Source organism: Salmo salar, chromosome 15 (assembly GCF_965601325.2).
Source record: "Salmo salar chromosome 15, fSalSal1, whole genome shotgun sequence".
Classification (NCBI taxonomy): domain Eukaryota; kingdom Metazoa; phylum Chordata; class Actinopteri; order Salmoniformes; family Salmonidae; genus Salmo; species Salmo salar.
This window is the reverse complement of record NC_138305.1, coordinates 98,392,960-98,410,065: the sequence shown is the minus strand read 5'-3', so window position 1 is coordinate 98,410,065 and position 17,106 is coordinate 98,392,960. Positions and strand designations below refer to the sequence as shown.

At 47.4% G+C, this 17,106-nt stretch overlaps 1 protein-coding gene across 1 annotated transcript in view; it reads right to left on the bottom strand.

Annotated features, from left to right (window-relative positions):
• Window positions 1-17,106, bottom strand: part of LOC106572662 (low-density lipoprotein receptor-related protein 1) — a 237,152-nt gene that overhangs the window by 123,382 nt on the left and 96,664 nt on the right. Inside the window, 13 exon segments of the mRNA XM_082962191.1 lie at window positions 3,885-4,052; window positions 4,537-4,617; window positions 9,568-9,684; window positions 10,149-10,274; window positions 11,361-11,501; window positions 11,777-11,899; window positions 12,230-12,419; window positions 12,685-12,907; window positions 13,159-13,339; window positions 13,608-13,844; window positions 14,156-14,305; window positions 14,629-14,821; window positions 14,909-15,131. Coding sequence (XP_082818317.1) covers window positions 3,885-4,052; window positions 4,537-4,617; window positions 9,568-9,684; window positions 10,149-10,274; window positions 11,361-11,501; window positions 11,777-11,899; window positions 12,230-12,419; window positions 12,685-12,907; window positions 13,159-13,339; window positions 13,608-13,844; window positions 14,156-14,305; window positions 14,629-14,821; window positions 14,909-15,131 — 2,153 coding nt within the window.

The following is a 17,106-nucleotide window of genomic DNA, read 5'->3' as shown; positions in this document are numbered from 1 at the left end:
CTCTCCGGAACCAAGAGAGACGGCCCACTCTCCGGAACCAAGAGAGACGGCCCACTGTCCGGAACCAGGAGAGACGGCCCACTGTCCGGAACCAGGAGAGTCGTCCTACAGCCCGGAGCTCCCAGAGTCATCCTACGGTCCGGAGCTCCCAGAGTCCTCCTACAGTCCGGAGCTCCCAGAGTCATCCTATGGTCCGGAGCTCCCAGAGTCATCCTACGGTCCGGAGCTTCCAGAGTACAGTCCAGGGTCTTCAGTGACTGGCCTCAGGCAGAGGTATGCAGTGGGGGTGGTTTGGTCAGGTAGGGGATTAAGGCCTGAGCCTAAGCCACCTCCACTGTAGGAGGTTTGGGGGGGGGGGGGGGTGTAGCACAGGAGCCGTCGGTGACGGCAGCCACCCTCCCCTCCCTTCCCTCCCTTTAGTTTAGGGGTTTATTTTTTGGGTATTTTTGTTGTCAGGTGCATCCGGGATCTGCACCTTTGGGGGGGGGGGGGGGGGGGGTACTGTCACGTCCTGACCAGTAAAGGGGTTACTTGTTCTTATAGCTTGGTCAGGACGTGGCAGGGGGTATTTGTTTTATGTGGTTCAGGGTGTGTTTGTGTTCATGTAGAGGGGGTATTTGGTTTATATGGTTCGGGGTGGTTGTGTATGTAGAGGGGTATTTGATTTATGTATTCCGGGGTTTTTGGGTTATCGTTCTATGTTAGTTTATTTCTATGTTCTGTCTAGGCGTTTGTATTTCTATGTTTTGGTAATGGGGATTGTGCTTTCAATTGGAGGCAGCTGTCTATTGTTGCCTCTGATTGAAGGTCCTATATTTAGGAGTGTGTTTGTTTTGGGAATGGTGGGAGATTGTTTCTTGTTTTGCTGTGTGCCTGACGAGACTGTCTAGTTCGTTTGTTTTTGTATACATTGTTTGTGTTTTCCTTCTTCACTAATAAAAAGAAGATGAGTATACATTTTCCCGCTGCGTTTTGGTCTACACCCTACGACACCCGTGACACAGTGACTGGAACGAATTGCAAAAATCGCTTTAGCTGGAGACTTACATTTCCCTCACTAAGTTTAAACATCAGCTATCTGAGCAGCTAACCGATCGCTGCAGCTGTACATAGTCCATCTGTAAATTGCCCACCCAATCTACCTACCTCATCCCCATATTGTTTTTATTTACTTTGCTGCTCTTTTGCACACCAGTATCACTACTTACACACCATCATCTGCTCATCATCATCTGCTCATCTATCACTCCAGTTGTCACGTCCTTGCCAGTATAATGGTTAATTGTTATTGTAGTTTGGTCAGGACGTGGCAGAGGGTATTTGTTTTATGTGGTCCGGGGTGGTGTTTTGGTAAAAGGGTGTTTGATTGAGTATTTCTGGGTTTTTTGGTTTATGGTCTATGTTTACGTATTTCTATGTGTAGTCTAGTAAGTGTGTTTCTATGTGGAGTTAATTGGGGTGGACTTCCAATTGAAGGCAGCTGTGTGGTGTTGCCTTTGATTGGAAGTCCTATATTAGTTGGGTGTGTTTGTCTGTGTGTTTGTGGGAAATTGTTCTGTGTTAGCCTTGTGCCTTGCCAGACTGTCAGTGGATCGTTCGTTCTCTTGTTTGTTGTTTTTGTGTTCGTTTTGATTTAATAAATGTTCAAAATGAACAAACACAGTCCTGCTGCATTTTGGTCCTCCTTCACCGACGATACCCGTGACACCAGTGTTAATCTGCAAAATTGTAATTACTTTGCTACTATGGTCTATTTATTGCCATACCTCCTCATGCCATTTGCACACACTGTATATAGACTTTATTTTTTTTCTGTTGTGTTGACTGTACGTTTGTTTATTCTATGTAACTCTGTGTTGTTGTTTCTGTTGCACTGCTTTGCTTTATCTTGGCCAAGTCGCAGTTGTAAATGAGAACTATTTCTCAACTAGCTTACCTGGTTAAATAAAGGTGAAATAAAAAAGTCATTATAGAGCCGTTACCAGTTACTCATTACCGAGTCATTACCTGTTAGTCATTACCAGTTAGTCATTACAGAGTCCTTACATGTTAGTCATTACCTAGTCATTGCCAGATAGTCATTACCTAGTCATTACCTGTTAGTCATTATCTAATCATTACCGGTTAGTCATTACCAAGCCATTACCCGTTAGTCATTATAGAGTCATTACCGGTTAGACATTACAGAGTCATTACCAGTTAGTCATTACATAATCAACACCGGTTAGTCATTACAGAGTCATTACCAGTTAGTCATTACAGAGTCATTACCGGTTAGTCATTACAGAGCCATTACCAGTTAGTCATTACAGAGTCATTACCGGTTAGTCATTACAGAGTCATTACCGGTTAGTCATAACAGAGTCATTACCGGTTAGTCATTACAGAGTCATTACCGGTTAGTCATTACAGAGTCATTACCGGTTAGTCATTACAGAGTCATTACCAGTTAGTCATTACCAAGCCCGTCACCGCCTAACCAGAGACACCTCCCAACACCTCTGGCTAAAATGTCAAACAAGTGAACTATCCCTTTAACACCCCTGGCCAGCTCTTTCAACTCCAGCCTTTAATACCGCTGGCCAGCTCTTTCAACTCCAGCCATTAATACCGCTGGCCAGCTCTTTCAACTCCAGCCATTAACACCCCTGGCCAGCTCTTTCAACTCCAGCCATTAATACCGCTGGCCAGCTCTTTCAACTCCAGCCATTAACACCCCTGGCCAGCTCTTTCAACTCCAGCCATTAATACCACTGGCCAGCTCTTTCAACTCCAGCCATTAATACCGCTGGCCAGCTCTTTCAACTCCAGCCATTAATACCACTGGCCAGCTCTTTCAACTCCAGCCATTAATACCGCTGGCCAGCTCTTTCAACTCCAGCCATTAATACCGCTGGCCAGCTCTTTCAACTCCAGCCATTAATACCACTGGCCAGCTCTTTCAACTCCAGCCTTTAACACCCCTGGCCATCTCTTTCAACTCCAGCCTTTAACACCCCTGGCCATCTCTTTCAACTCCAGCCTTTAACACCCCTGGCCAGCTCTTTCAACTCCAGCCTTTAACACCCCTGGCCAGCTCTTTCAACTCCAGCCTTTAACACCCCTGGCCAGCTCTTTCAACTCCAGCCATTAATACCACTGGACATCTCTTTCAACTCCAGCCTTTAACACCCCTGGCCAGCTCTTTCAACTCCAGCCATTGTTTAGACTTCAGCTGACTTCACTTTCCTTTCAGGAATAGTATTTAAAATGAAGGGAAGTTGGATGTGACCATCTATCATATTAAACAATGCTTCTGCATGATTTCAGCAAGCCATATTGAAGAGTTTTATTTGAGATCTGTCTGAAAGCTCAGCTAACCGCAAAGCATAAACATATCCCTGAGAGCAGCAACATTAAGGATTAGTTTAAAGTGATGTCCTGGGGCGATGGGGCAGGCTGAGACATGCAGACATTACAGAATGCATAGCCAGCAGAACACTGAGCCTTTCAATATTCTAACAAACATTCATTTTCCAAACTCCAGCAGTTTGTGGAATGACATATACACAACCTGTCATATGATACAGGCATTTAATGTGGTGATAGTACACTAGTATATTAAAAAAGGACAAATATACTGTATACCCTCCTTCATATGAAGAGCAATACCATCTGCAACGCAGACTGGGAGAATCATGCAAACCCTTGAATTTCACTATGAGCTCAACGTCCTGCCGTGTATAGTATAAAGGAGAGTACGGTGCTCTCCATCAGCGCCATACAGGTGGTACAGTAAAGAACAATACTAGTCCATACTCTTTTCAGATCACGAACATCCACTCTGAGGTGTTGGAAGCCAGGGTCAGGCACAGTGCAGCGGCAGTACCAGTATCAGCGCTCACCCTGGTTGGTACAGTTGGCGTGGGTCTCGTCGCTGTAGTCTCCACAGTCGTTGTCCCCGTCACAGGTCCAGTACTCAGGGATGCAGCGGCCGCTGTTACACTTAAACTGAACACTGGAGCAGGAGTGGCTGCAGCCTGCCTCATCACTGTTGTCACCACAGTCGTTGTCTGAACACACACGAGAGAGAGAGAGAGAGAGAGAGAGAGAGAGAGAGAGACAGAGAGAGAGAGACAGAGAGACAGAGAGAGAGAGAGACAGAGAGAGACAGAGAGAGACAGAGAGAGACAGAGAGACAGAGAGAGAGAGAGAGAGAGAGAGAGAGAGAGAGAGAGAGACAGAGACAGAGAGACAGAGAGAGAGAGAGACAGAGAGAGAGAGGGAGAGAGAGAGAGAGAGAGAGAGAGAGAGAGAGACAGAGAAGGCAGGCGCACACACACACACACACAAATTAATGCAGAGACACACAGACACAGACAGGTAACATTTATTAAGAACTTTCATGAATAAGCCATTATAAACGCTTATAAATGCTTAATACACTCGTATACAGGTTATAAATGCTTAGGAATGGTAATACTTACAATGCTTGAAGGAGATATAATGCCTAGTTAAATAATGGTTAAATAAAAAATATAAATAAATAATGCTTACCGTTATCACAGCGCCAGTTGACGTTGATGCAACGTCCGTTGGCACAGGTGAACTGGGTGAGGGGGAAGCAGGTGGGGTAGGCTGGGGGAGGAGAGAGGGAACCTTTCAAAATGGCGTCCTAGAAACACCATCATGGGCAACAAACAGACCTCTCTTGGCCCACTTGAAACTAAGTAGTGGAAGTATCTAAAACCCCAAACGTTCAAACTAACCAAACTGTTGATTGGCTAAAGCAGTGTTACTCACTATTTTTTGTAAGGGGCCCCTTTGGGTTGAGACAATCATTCAGATACATCATTTGTGGTTCCAATATTATCAATTATCAATTGAGAGCAAATTCAGAGCAATAGAGCACATGCAATTGATTTGATGTACAGCACATCACAAATATATACATACACACATCAAATAGGCTACATCACATGTATACGACCCATATTAAGGGTTGCCTCAGTAGTTGGATTGGTGAAAATGTCCCTTCTGCTCCTTGACTGAATTCATTCTAAATGTGTAGTCTGTTGTTGCTATCCTTGTGAGGCAATCCAGGTGTGCATTGGTCAGTCTGTTTCTCTGTTTTTGCTTCACAATGTTCATTGTTGAAAATGTTGCTTCACATGAATAATTGTGACAAAAAATGATGTCACCTTCTGCACACACTGCTTCAGAAGTGGATACAGTGTCTGACACAAGGCTCCAGAAATGGGTAACACCTGATCTTAGTTCACCTTGCAATGTGTCATGTGCCTGCAGCTCCGCTATCTCATTCTCTATGCGAGAACAGTCAGGACAGAAGGCTCTGATGACTGGCGTCAGAGATGACACTGGTACATGAAAGGGGTTCTTAATTAAGTTGAAAAACTCCTTGTACTCCATGATATCCTTGAATCTTGACTCCAACTCCAACATCAACTTTTCCAACACTAAAATGCATCATATTTAAAATGTTGCTGTATGTCTGGGGTGGATGTGGTGACCGCTCTGAGTTTTGGGAAATGAACAAACTGTCTGTCGGGTATGAAAACTGTGTGGTGATTTTATTTTGAAATGTTGTGACCATGCGCAGCATTTTGCCAGGAGTTCTAGCTTTCCCTTGGAGCTGGAGATTCACTGTGTTCAGGTGGCAGGTGACGTCAGTGTCACGTCCTGACCATAGAAAGCTTTTATTTTTCTATGGTAGAGTAGGTCAGGGCGTGACAGGGGGTTTTGTCTAGTTTATTTATGTCTATGTTGGTTCTAGTTTCTTTTTTTTATGTTGGGTTTTTTGTCTAGTTTATGTATTTCTATGTGGGGATCTAGTTTTTGTATTTCTATGTTTTTTTGGGGGGATGATCTCCAATTAGAGGCAGCTGGTCATCATTGTCTCTAATTGGGGATCATATTTAAGTTGTTGTTTTTCACACTAGGCTTTGTGGGAGATTATTTTGAGTAAGTGTATGTTGCACCTCTTTGTCACGGTCTGTTGTTTTGTTCATTAGTTTATTTGTATGTCTTGCATAGTTTCACAGTTATAATAAAATGTGGAACGACACACGCTGCGCTTTGGTCCCATCGTTCAGACAGACATGACAGAATCTCCCACCACCAAAGGACCAAGCAGCGTGGTCAGGACAAATGGACATGGGAGGAAATCCTGGACGGGAAAGGACCCTGGAGGCAGGCCGGGGTGTATCGCCGTCCGAAGGAGGAGATTAAAGCAGCAAGAGCAGAGCAACAACGGAAGCACGAGAGGCAGCCCCAATAAAAAATGTTGGGGGGCACACGGGTTGGTCGGTGAAGCCGAGGGGTGAGTCTGAGAGTGAAGAGGAGTATTGGGAGAGACTGAGCAAGGAGTACTGTGAGATAGTTGAGGGGGTTGATGAGAGAGAGCTGTTGGTTTGGCGTAGTATGTACAGCATTTTCCCTGAGGAGCATGTTAGCCGTCAGATGCCACCTGAGTCAGCTCCCCGTACTCATCCCAAGAAGTGTGTTAAAGTTCCGGTACAAATGAGGCCGGCTATACACACCAGGTCTCCAGTGCGCCTTCACAGCCCAGTACGTCCTGTGCCAACTCTCCGTACTCACCGTGGGGAGCGTGTGACCTGTCAGGCACCATGTTTTGCGATGATATGCACGGTGTCTCCAGTGCGCATTCACAGCCCAGTGCGTCCTGTGACAGCGCCCCGCACTTGCCAGGCTAAAGTGAGCATCCATCCAGGACAGATTGTGCCAGTCCCACGCTCCAGACCTCCAGTGCGCCTCCACAGCCCAGTACGCCCTGTTCCTGCTCATCGCACTCGCCCTGAAGTGCGTGTCATCAGTCTGGGGACACCTGTCCCTGCTCCACGCACTAGGCCTTCAGTGAGTCTCTCCAGTCCAGGGTGTCCTGTTCCTGCTCCCGCGCGACTCGCCCTGAGGCGCGTGTTACTTGTCTGGCGTCACCTGTGTCAGCCCCACGCATCAGGCCTCCAGTGCGCATTCCCAGTCCAGAGCTTCCGGCGACAGTTCCCAGCCCAGAGCGTCCGGCGGCGGCCTGCAGCCCAGAGCCTCCGGCGGCGGCCTGCAGCCCAGAGCCTCCGGCGGCGGTCTGCAGCCCAGAGCCTCCGGCGGCGGTCTGCAGCCCAGAACCTCCGGCGATGATCTACGGTCCGGTGGCACAGAAGCAGAGGGATCAGCAGGCGGAGCAGGAGTTACGCCCCGAACCAGAGCCGCCTCCTCTACTGGAGGATGCGCTGGATGATAAGGTTCTGGGTACTGCACCAGTTACCCTCCCTACCGACCCTTTTGTTTTTTTGTTTTGTTTTTAGTTGCATTCGGAGTCTGCACCTTTGGGGGGGGGGGGGGGGGGGGGGGTACTGTCACGTCCTGACCATGTTAAGCTGTTATTTTCTATGGTAGAGTAGGTCAGGGCGTGACAGGGGGGTTAATTCTATGTGTTCTATTTCTATGTTCTTAGGTTCTAGTTTTTGTATTTCTATGTTGGTTTGTTTGGGATGATCTCCAATTAGAGGCAGCTGGTCCTCGTTGTCTCTAATTGGAGATCATACTTAAGTAGGGTTTTTTTCTTCCTGGGTTTTGTGGGTGATTATTTTTGAGTAGTGTTTGTTTCTAGTGTTGTTTTGTCTCTTCGGTTATTTGATGTATTGCATAGTTTCACAGACTAAATAAAATGTGTATCTACACACACGCTGCACCTTGGTCCTCTCCTTTTGACAGCCGTGACAGCCACGAGACAGCCATCTCACCTCATTGTGAAATATCAAGTCGCCGTATTCTGTCTGGTATTCCTCCAATAACTCGCAGAATTGCCGTCATTCAGTTCCCTCCCAATTATAATGTTCACCACACGCACGACTTGCTGCATCACATTCTGTAAGTCAGTCTTTGAGTTTAGCCACAAGTGCTTCCTGATGAATGATACAATGAAACGTAAAAAAGGGAATATCCTCTCTCTTTCTCACCAGGCCTATGAGTCACTTCTCCTTCACTCGCATGTTTGGGGCGCCTTCAGTGCACATGAATGCCAGATTTGACCAGTCAATATTATTATGAGCAAAAAATGTAACAAGGGATTTAAGAATATCCTCTCCTCATATTTTTCCCTGAAGGGCCATAAACATAAAAGTTCCTCTATGAACGTCTCGTTTTGAGGGTAGCGGACCAAAACACATAATTGGGCAATGTCACTTATAAGTACATCAGTGCGTTCATCAAGCGGAATACTGAAACACGGCGCCACGGATATGTCAGTAATCAGTTACTTAGCGATGTCGATGTCTTCTATGCGTCTTGTTATGGTCGAGTCTGAGAGTTGCAGTCCCTTAATTTGCTTTAGGATCGGACCCTTTTTTTCAATTTTGGCCTTAAATGACATACCCAAATCTAAAATAGCATACAATATTTCGGCTGAGGCCAAAAAACATTATTTGACAATCTTCGCGTCTGTGAAGGCCTTGTTTCTCGCAAGTATCCATGCAATCTCATATGTTGCCTCTGTCGTTTTCTCTGCAACAGTGCTAGATCTGTCCATCATTTTTTGTTGTCATTTGAGCTGTCCTTTGAGTTGCGCTATTTTGTTGTTTCAGAGGTTGCTTTGTGGCGGATTTGTTTTGTCAAAGTGGGCATGGTGTGACTGGAAATGTTGCTCTAAATTTGCTTGTTTAAAACAATTGACTGCCTTCTGGCAAATAAGACAAAGTGAGCAAGTCCCATCATGCAGTACCAAAAAATACTAGTCTGCCCATTTCTCTTGGAACTTTCTGTGTTCTTCTTGAATCGACCGTATCCTTCTCTAGCCACCAGAGCCACGTTAGCTACATTAGCTAGCTGCATTTCCCCGCCGCCATTTTCCTGGTTTTCTTGGTTCTCCAGTGGTTGTTTGTTCATAGCTGTCACGTTGTTCTCCAGCTTTTCCCCCTCATTTTCATTGTCAATAGATTTACGTTTCTTTTTTACAATAAATCAGCCCATGTCGACCAGACTGCAAAATTAGCTAGTAGCAAACTGATATGTGTCAGTCGCTGTAGCTGAGCAATTGCATTATATTTCGGAAAACGTTCTATTTTGGCCTTTCTGTTTAACAGTTACAGTTTAGTCATTTAGCAGACGCTCTTATCCAGAGCGACTTACAGTAGTGAATACATACATTTCATTTTCATTTCATGCATATTTTTTTTTGTACTGGCCCCCCGTGGGAATCGAACCCACAACCCTGGCGTTGCAAACACCATGCTCTACCAACTCTGCCACAGGGAAGGCTGTTGCGCTATACTGCCATCTATCTGCCATCCAGGGAACAATAGACATATTCAATGAAGTGATTCAGGCCAGCATTAAACACATTGAATTGATATTGTATCATTGCTATGTATTATGAATGGAAAATCACAGCGAGCCGCAAGAGTTCCTGCGGTCGCGCAATGAGTACCACTGGGTTAAAACATAAATACATCTGGTGACCAGGCTTCAGCTATAGTGAGTTGAATTTCCAACAATACACTACCGAGCAAAATATAGAATGTTACAGAGGTGATGTGTGATGAGATAAGGACCCACCACAGGAGGCCGGCTCGTCAGAACGGTCCCCACAGTCATCATCCAGGTCACATGTCCAGGAAGTGGGGATGCAGCGCCCACTGGCACACGCATACTGGTTGGGTGGGCACGTACGAGCTTGAAAGGGGTGGAGGATAATAGCATTATAGAGAGATGGGAAAGGTGTATGTGTGTGTGTGTGTGTGTGTGTGTGTGTGTGCAGTGTTGAGGAGTAGTTAACTACATGTAGTTCAACTAATAATGTAACTACATTTTGCAGTAGCTTGGTGGTAGTTAAACTAAATTCTAATATTGGTAGTTTTTCCAGTAGTTAATAACTTTTTTGCCATGTAGCGGTGTAGCTAACAACAGGAACTACACACTACTGTTTTACCATGTAGCGGTGTAGCTAACTACTGGAACTACACACTACTGTTTTACCATGTAGCGGTGTAGCTAACTACTGGAACTACACACTACTGTTTTGTGCAAAAATACCAGAAATTATGGGTGAAGTAGGCATTCGACCTGCCTAATTCTGACTTGAAACATAGTTTTTGTGTTCAATAGGCTAAATTACACATTATGTTAAGTGTGTGTACCTGAGCAGGTAGTATTGGACTCATCCTCATCATTTCCACAGTCATTGTCCCCGTCACAGAGCCAGCGCAGGGGGATACAGCGGTTATTCTGGCACTTGAACCGGTCCGATGGACACGTGTGCAGGTCTGGAGGAGAGAAAAGAAAGACAGTAGGATTAGAATGTTAGAATTAGAATGTAAGATCAATAGAATTAGAACATAAGAATTAGAATGTAAGATCAACAGAATTAGAATGTAAGATCAATAGAATTAGAATGTAAGATCAATAGAATTAGAATGTAAGATCAATAGAATTAGAATGTAAAATCAATAGAATTAAGATGTTGGAATTAGAACGTAAGATCAATAGAATTAGAACGTTAGAATTAGAACGTAAGATCAATAGAATTAGAATGTTAGAATTAGAACGTTAGAATTAGAATGTAAGATCAATAGAATTAGAACGTTAGAATTAGAATGTAAGATCAATAGAATTAGAATGTTAGAATCAGAATGGAAGATCAATAGAATTAGAATGTAAGATCAATAGAATTAGAACATTAGAATTAGAATGTAAGATCAATAGAATTAGAACATTAGAATTAGAATGTAAGATCAATAGAATTAGAATGTTAGAATCAGAATGTAAGATCAATAGAATTAGAATAGTAGAATTAGAATGTAAGATCAATAGAATTAGAACATTAGAATTAGAATGTAAGATCAATAGAATTAGAATAGTAGAATTAGAATGTAAGATCAATAGAATTAGAACATGTTTTTACAGTATCTCTACGAGAGTCTCCTATAACTGGCCTAATATAAGGGGATTTACATTAACTGTAAGTTCATAAAGCTGATATTACACATCTATAAGCACATTACGTTTTAGGATGCTGGAGCTTCTGCTGCTCCGACTGCTCTGTCATGCACTGGAAGTGGAACTTTCATGTATACACAGAGAAATCCTAGTTTTACTAATTGCCGCATGAAGAGAGAGATGGATGGAGAAACTATGGGCCTATTTAACAGTCAATAGATGCATGTTTGAAAGAAGAGGCAGTATTAGTGCTGGATCAGCTTTAAACAAAGCTCATGCTCTGCTGCTGCTCCTACTCAGCTCATGATTCTCAACTGTGCGTGTCATGCATTGTTGTTATTGTTGTTGTTGTTGTTGTGTGTGTGTGTTGCTCAGTAACCATGGCGAAGGAGTGGCGGTGTGACACTACTCACGGCAGAGCTCAGGCGCCTCGTCGCTGTTGTCCAAACAGTCGTTGTCACCGTCACACTTCCATCGCTCCTGGATACAGCGGTTGTTCTTACAGGCAAACTCTCCGGGCTGACACTGAGGAGGAGGGATGTAGGTGGGGTTGGCTGGGGAGAGAGAGAGAGAGCGAGAGGAAAGGAGGAGACTGTTACGGATACTCTAGTAGAGCAACGTCTCTCAATCTCAGCTGTTCATATTCGGGAAATATGGGATGCATTTATCTACTTATGAGAGCTATTAGAACCAATTCAGCTGAAGAAAGCAGGTCTGAGACATTCATTTCTCCACTCACCAGCTTAAACATGGACATTCCATACAGCATCCCAGATCAACTTAAAATAATATTTTAACATATTCTAATTGAGACCATCCCAATACATACATTTACAGGTGACATTGTCGTCATCCAGTATCTGGTCGTCAGCACAGCCACAGGACCTGCCATCAGGGATAGCCAGACACAGACTGCTGCAGCCACCATTTTTCACACGACACAGGTTGGTGCCTATAGAAACACCAACAGAAGACAGGCAGACAGGGCTGTTAGCATTGTTACCAAGCTAATTTCCTATTTGGGCCATTAAAGTATTCATTTATTTATGCATTCATTCATTCACATCTAGGCTAGCTAAATCCCTGACATATTATAACCTTTAATGAAATTTGACAATAAGTTTTGGCATGTGTTATGATGTCACTTTATGACTTGCTTGTTCAATGTCTTGTATAGTGTTACCTAGTGTTACCCATATAGTGTTACCCATATAGTGTTACCTAGCGTTACCTATATAGTGTTACCTAGCATTATCCATATAGTACTTTCCATTACTGTTACCTTGCTGCTGGTGAGCATCATACACGCGGATCTCAAAGAGGGGTGGTCGTTCATTGCGGAGCAGCGTGACAGTGCTGGTGGTGGTGTCCAGTTTGAAGATGCTGCCGCCACGGTACTCGTTCCAAAACAGGAAGTGCTTGTAGTGACACAGGCCGAAGGCGTGGTTCAGCTCATTTCCCTCATACACCATCTGACCAATGAGAGAGAGAAAATGATCATACGACACAGATCATGGTCATGGTGAAGGTCAAAACCATAGAATCCTTTTTATATACATTTTGGGAGTATTTGCTGACACTTCGATTTAGACAGTTTGGCAATCAGATAGGATATAGGTAGGTGGGAGAAACAGTAGGAGTGTGGATGTGGGTATTGAACCTCGGTCTCTGGTGGGGAGATTTGTACATGTGTGATCATTAGGGTTAGGTCTAGGCTTAGTAAGCAGTCTAACTGACCTTGCGCTCTGTGGTGTTGAGGTAAACCATCTCAATGCGGTCGTAGTATGCATCCACCCAGTACAGGATGCCCTGTGGGATGTCCAGACTCAGGCCGTTGGGCCACAGCACGGTCTTACTGGTCAGCAGGACCTGGTCATGCGAGCCGTCCATCCATGCCTTCTTGATCTTCCCTCGGTTAGTCTTCTTGGGGTCCTCCTCCCAGTCCGTCCAGTACATCCACCTGGAACACAGTCGCACGTTCTGTTAGAGCAATACTACGTTTGCAAACTTCCAGTAACTTTCCTGAAATTCACAGGTTTTCCAGAAATCCCCCAAAAAGTGTTCCCCCAGGAATCCTCCAACCAGCATTTCTGGAAAACCTAGGAATTGTGGGAAATGTACAGAAATATTACAATACATTCTCATAGGGTGATGTCTCTGTGTGAGATGTATACTATAGCAATAGAACATAAGGAGGGCATAATGTCTGACCCGTGCTGGGGGTCCACTACGATGGCGCGGGGGTGGGTCATCTTGCCCTCAATGAGGGTCTTGCGTGTCTGAGAGGCCTTCTCCAACCTGGCCACACTGATGGTCTTCATTGGCCCGTCGTCTGTCCAGTACAGGTTACCTGCCATCCAGTCTACAGCTATCCCCTCCACGGTGTGGATGCCTGAGGGAAGGAAAGAAGGGAGGAAGGGACAGAGGGATAGAGGAAGGGACTGAGAGAGGGAGCGTGACTGTCTACTAGGGCTTGTTATTGGCAGGGACCTCATGATATAATTTGTATCACAAATCCTAGGTAACTATCTGATACAACTCGTGATTCTAAACGTATTACGGTTCTATATGAATAGCGATTTGATTTTGTAATAGGGTTGAGCAGAGGGTTGTTGTAATGCATTTCATGTTAAATACTATGGTACTAGATCAGTCCTTACCGTCCTTCAGTATGGTGTCTCTCTCAGTGCCATCGATCTTCTGCCGTCCAATTATGTAACTCACGGCGTCAGCGAAGTAGATGAATTCGCTCTCGGCGTGGAAGTCCAGCGCCCTCGGGTTCATCAGGTTCTCAATGGGGATCATGAACTCGTCGGGGACCTTGGCATTCATGTCCATGCCACGGATGATGCCAGGGCGACCCTTACCGTACACCAGGAACAACTCGTGTTCAGGTTCTGCAGAGGGAACATCAGAAAACATTACATCATTGTCATGGGAACATCGCTGAACGGTTAGTTACAAGATTGGGGAAACACAACAACGAGACCTTTTCTGTCCAAAGAGTATGTCGAAGTTATGTAAATGGTACATTTTCTTGCTTGGAGAGATTATATTCAACTCATATTGATACTACATAAATTGCAGGTCTGTTCTGTATGGAGTTCTGTGCTGAGCTGAGATGTGCTGTTGTGTGTGATTTCCATGCTATGCTCAGTGTATGGCATTCAATTCAATTTAAATCAATTAAAAGTTAGAAAGTCCTCACTCTTGCAGGACTTCCCATCGCTGCCCAGGCTGAATCCAGAGCGACAACGGCAGGTCCGAGTCTTGTGGCTGTTCCCCAGCAGACAGAGGTCTGAGCAGCCTCCTGGCTTCTTAAACTGGTCCGGGGCACACGCATGACTCTTCTCTCTCACTGGGCACCAGGGGACAAGAGAGGGATCAGGGGGCAGTGGTCAGAAGCGAATGATCAGCACTAGGCACCAACATGGCTACAACTAGATACAGACAGATAGATACTCTTCTGGACTCCTCTAACCAGGATTTCACGAAAACGGTACCATCATATTGCTACCCTAGGCCTGTACCTACATGGAGGTTGGCGTATCTGGTGGTACACATGCAGGGCTGGAACAAAAGCCTGTGCACACTACGTTCCAAACTTCATGGCAAAGATTGCCCCATTCCTACAGCGGCTGTTCTGGATACATACATGGGGGTATGTGGGTGTGAACCTACCTGGGGGTTGGCGTCTCTGATGGTACACGTGCAGGGCGGCGCCGCGGTCCACCCTGGTAACCACCGTGTAGTCAGAGGAGTTGAAACGGTTGATCCGGATCACACTGGTCTTAGCGGGGTTTAGGTTGCCTTCGTCTGAGTTGGTGGCGTACAGGTAGTTCTCAAACACCGTCAGCCCATAAAGGTGTTCAATCTAACAGAATTAACAACAGAAACACAATCCGAGTTGGTGTCTGTATGTGTATGTGTATTGTGTATGTGTGTGTGTGTTTGTCCTCACCAGCAGGCCTTGTATGATGGTATGTCTGTTCTTGCCTTCATAGTCCACCACCTCTACGTAGTCCAAGTAGGCATCAGCCCAGTAGACCAGCCTGTTGACCAGGTCCAGGGTGATACCGTGGGGGAACACGATCTTACTATCCACCAGCTTGGTCCGGTTCTGACCGTCCATGTCACAACGCTCCACCTTGGGAGTCTGACCATAGTCTGTGAAGAATACCTTCCTGTAGGGAGTGAGGGAAGGTAGAGGAGCGAGGGGAGGTGGAGGAGCGAGGGGAGGTAAAGGAGCGAGGGGAGGTAGAGGAGCGAGGGGAGGTAGGGGAGCGAGGGGAGGTAGAGTAGCGAGGGGAGGTAGGGGAGCGAGGGGAGGTAGAGGAGCGAGGGGAGGAAAAGGAGCGAGGGGAGGTAAAGGAGCGAGGGGAGATAGAGGAGCGAGGGAAGGTAGAGGAGCGAGGGGAGGGTGGAGGAGTGAGGGGAGGTAGAGGAGTGAGGGGAGGTAGAGGAGCGAGGGGAGGTAGAGGAGCGAGGGGAGGTAGAGGAGCGAGGGGAGGTAGAGGAGTGAGGGGAGGTAGAGGAGTGAGGGGAGGTAGAGGAGCGAGGGGAGGTAGAGGAGCGAGGGGAGGTAGAGGAGCGAGGGGAGGTAGAGGAGCGAGGGGAGGTAGAGGAGCGAGGGGAGGTAAAGGAGCGAGGGGAGGTAGAGGAGCGAGGGGAGGTAGAGGAGTGAGGGGAGGTAGAGGAGCGAGGGGAGGTAGGGGAGCGAGGGGAGGTAGAGGAGCGAGGGGAGGTAGAGGAGCGAGGGGAGGTAGAGGAGCGAGGGGAGGTAAAGGAAGGAGCGAGGGGAGGTAAAGGAAGGAGCGAGGGGAGGTAGAGGAGCGAGGGGAGGTAGGGGAGCGAGGGGAGGTAGAGTAGCGAGGGGAGGTAGAGGAGCGAGGGGAGGTAGAGGAGCGAGGGAAGGTAGAGGAGCGAGGGGAGGTAGAGGAGCGAGGGGAGGTAAAGGAGCGAGGGGAGATAGAGGAGCGAGGGGAGATAGAGGAGCGAGGGAAGGTAGAGGTGCGAGGGGAGGTAGAGGAGCGAGGGGAGGTAGAGGAGCGAGGGGAGGTAGAGGAGCGAGGGGAGGTAAAGGAGCGAGGGGAGGTAGAGGAGCGAGGGGAGGTAGAGGAGCGAGGGGAGGTAGAGGAGCGAGGGGAGGTAAAGGAGCGAGGGGAGGTAGAGGAGCGAGGGGAGGTAGAGGAGCGAGGGGAGGTAGAGGAGCGAGGGGAGGTAAAGGAGCGAGGGGAGGTAGAGGAGCGAGGGGAGGCAGAGCAGCGAGGGGAGGTAGAGGAGCGAGGGGAGGTAGGGGAGCGAGGGGAGGTAGAGGAGCGAGGGGAGCGAGGGGAGGTAGAGGAGCAAAAGGAGGTAGAGGAGCGAGGGGAGGTAGAGGAGCGAGGGGAGGTAGAGGAGCAAAAGGAGGTAGAGGAGCGAGGGGAGGTAGAGGAGCGAGGGGAGGTAAAGGAGTGAGGGGAGGTAGAGGAGAGAGGGGAGGTAGAGGAGAGAGGGGAGTGAGGGGAGATAAAGGAGTGAGGGGAGGTAAAGGAGAGGGGAGGTAGAGGAGTGAGGGGAGGTAGAGGAGCGAGGGGAGGTAGAGGAGTGAGGGGAGGTAGAGGAGTGAGGGGAGGTAGAGGAGCGAGGGGAGGTAGAGGAGTGAGGGGAGGTAGAGGAGCGAGGGGAGGTAGAGGAGTGAGGGGAGGTAGAGGAGCGAGGGGAGGCAGAGGAGCGACGGGAGGGAGAGGAGCGAGGGGAGGTAGAGGAGCGAGGGGAGGCAGAGCAGCGAGGGGAGGTAGAGGAGCAAAAGGAGGTAGAGGAGCGAGGGGAGGTAGAGGAGCGAGGGGAGGCAGAGGAGCGAGGGGAGGTAAAGGAGCGAGGGGAGGTAGAGGAGCGAGGGGATGGTGGAGGAGCGAGGGGAGGGTGGAGGAGTGAGGGGAGGAAGAGGAGCGAGGAGAGGTAGAGGAGCGAGGGGAGGTAGAGGAGCGAGGGGAGGTAAAGGAGCGAGGGGAGGTAGAGGAGCGAGGGGAGGTAGAGGAGCGAGGGGAGATAGAGGAGCGAGGGGAGGTAAAGGAGCGAGGGGAGGGTGGAGGAGTGAGGGGAGGAAGAGGAGCGAGGGGAGGTAGAGGAGCGAGGGGAGGTAAAGGAGCGAGGGGAGGTAGAGGAGCGAGGGGAGGT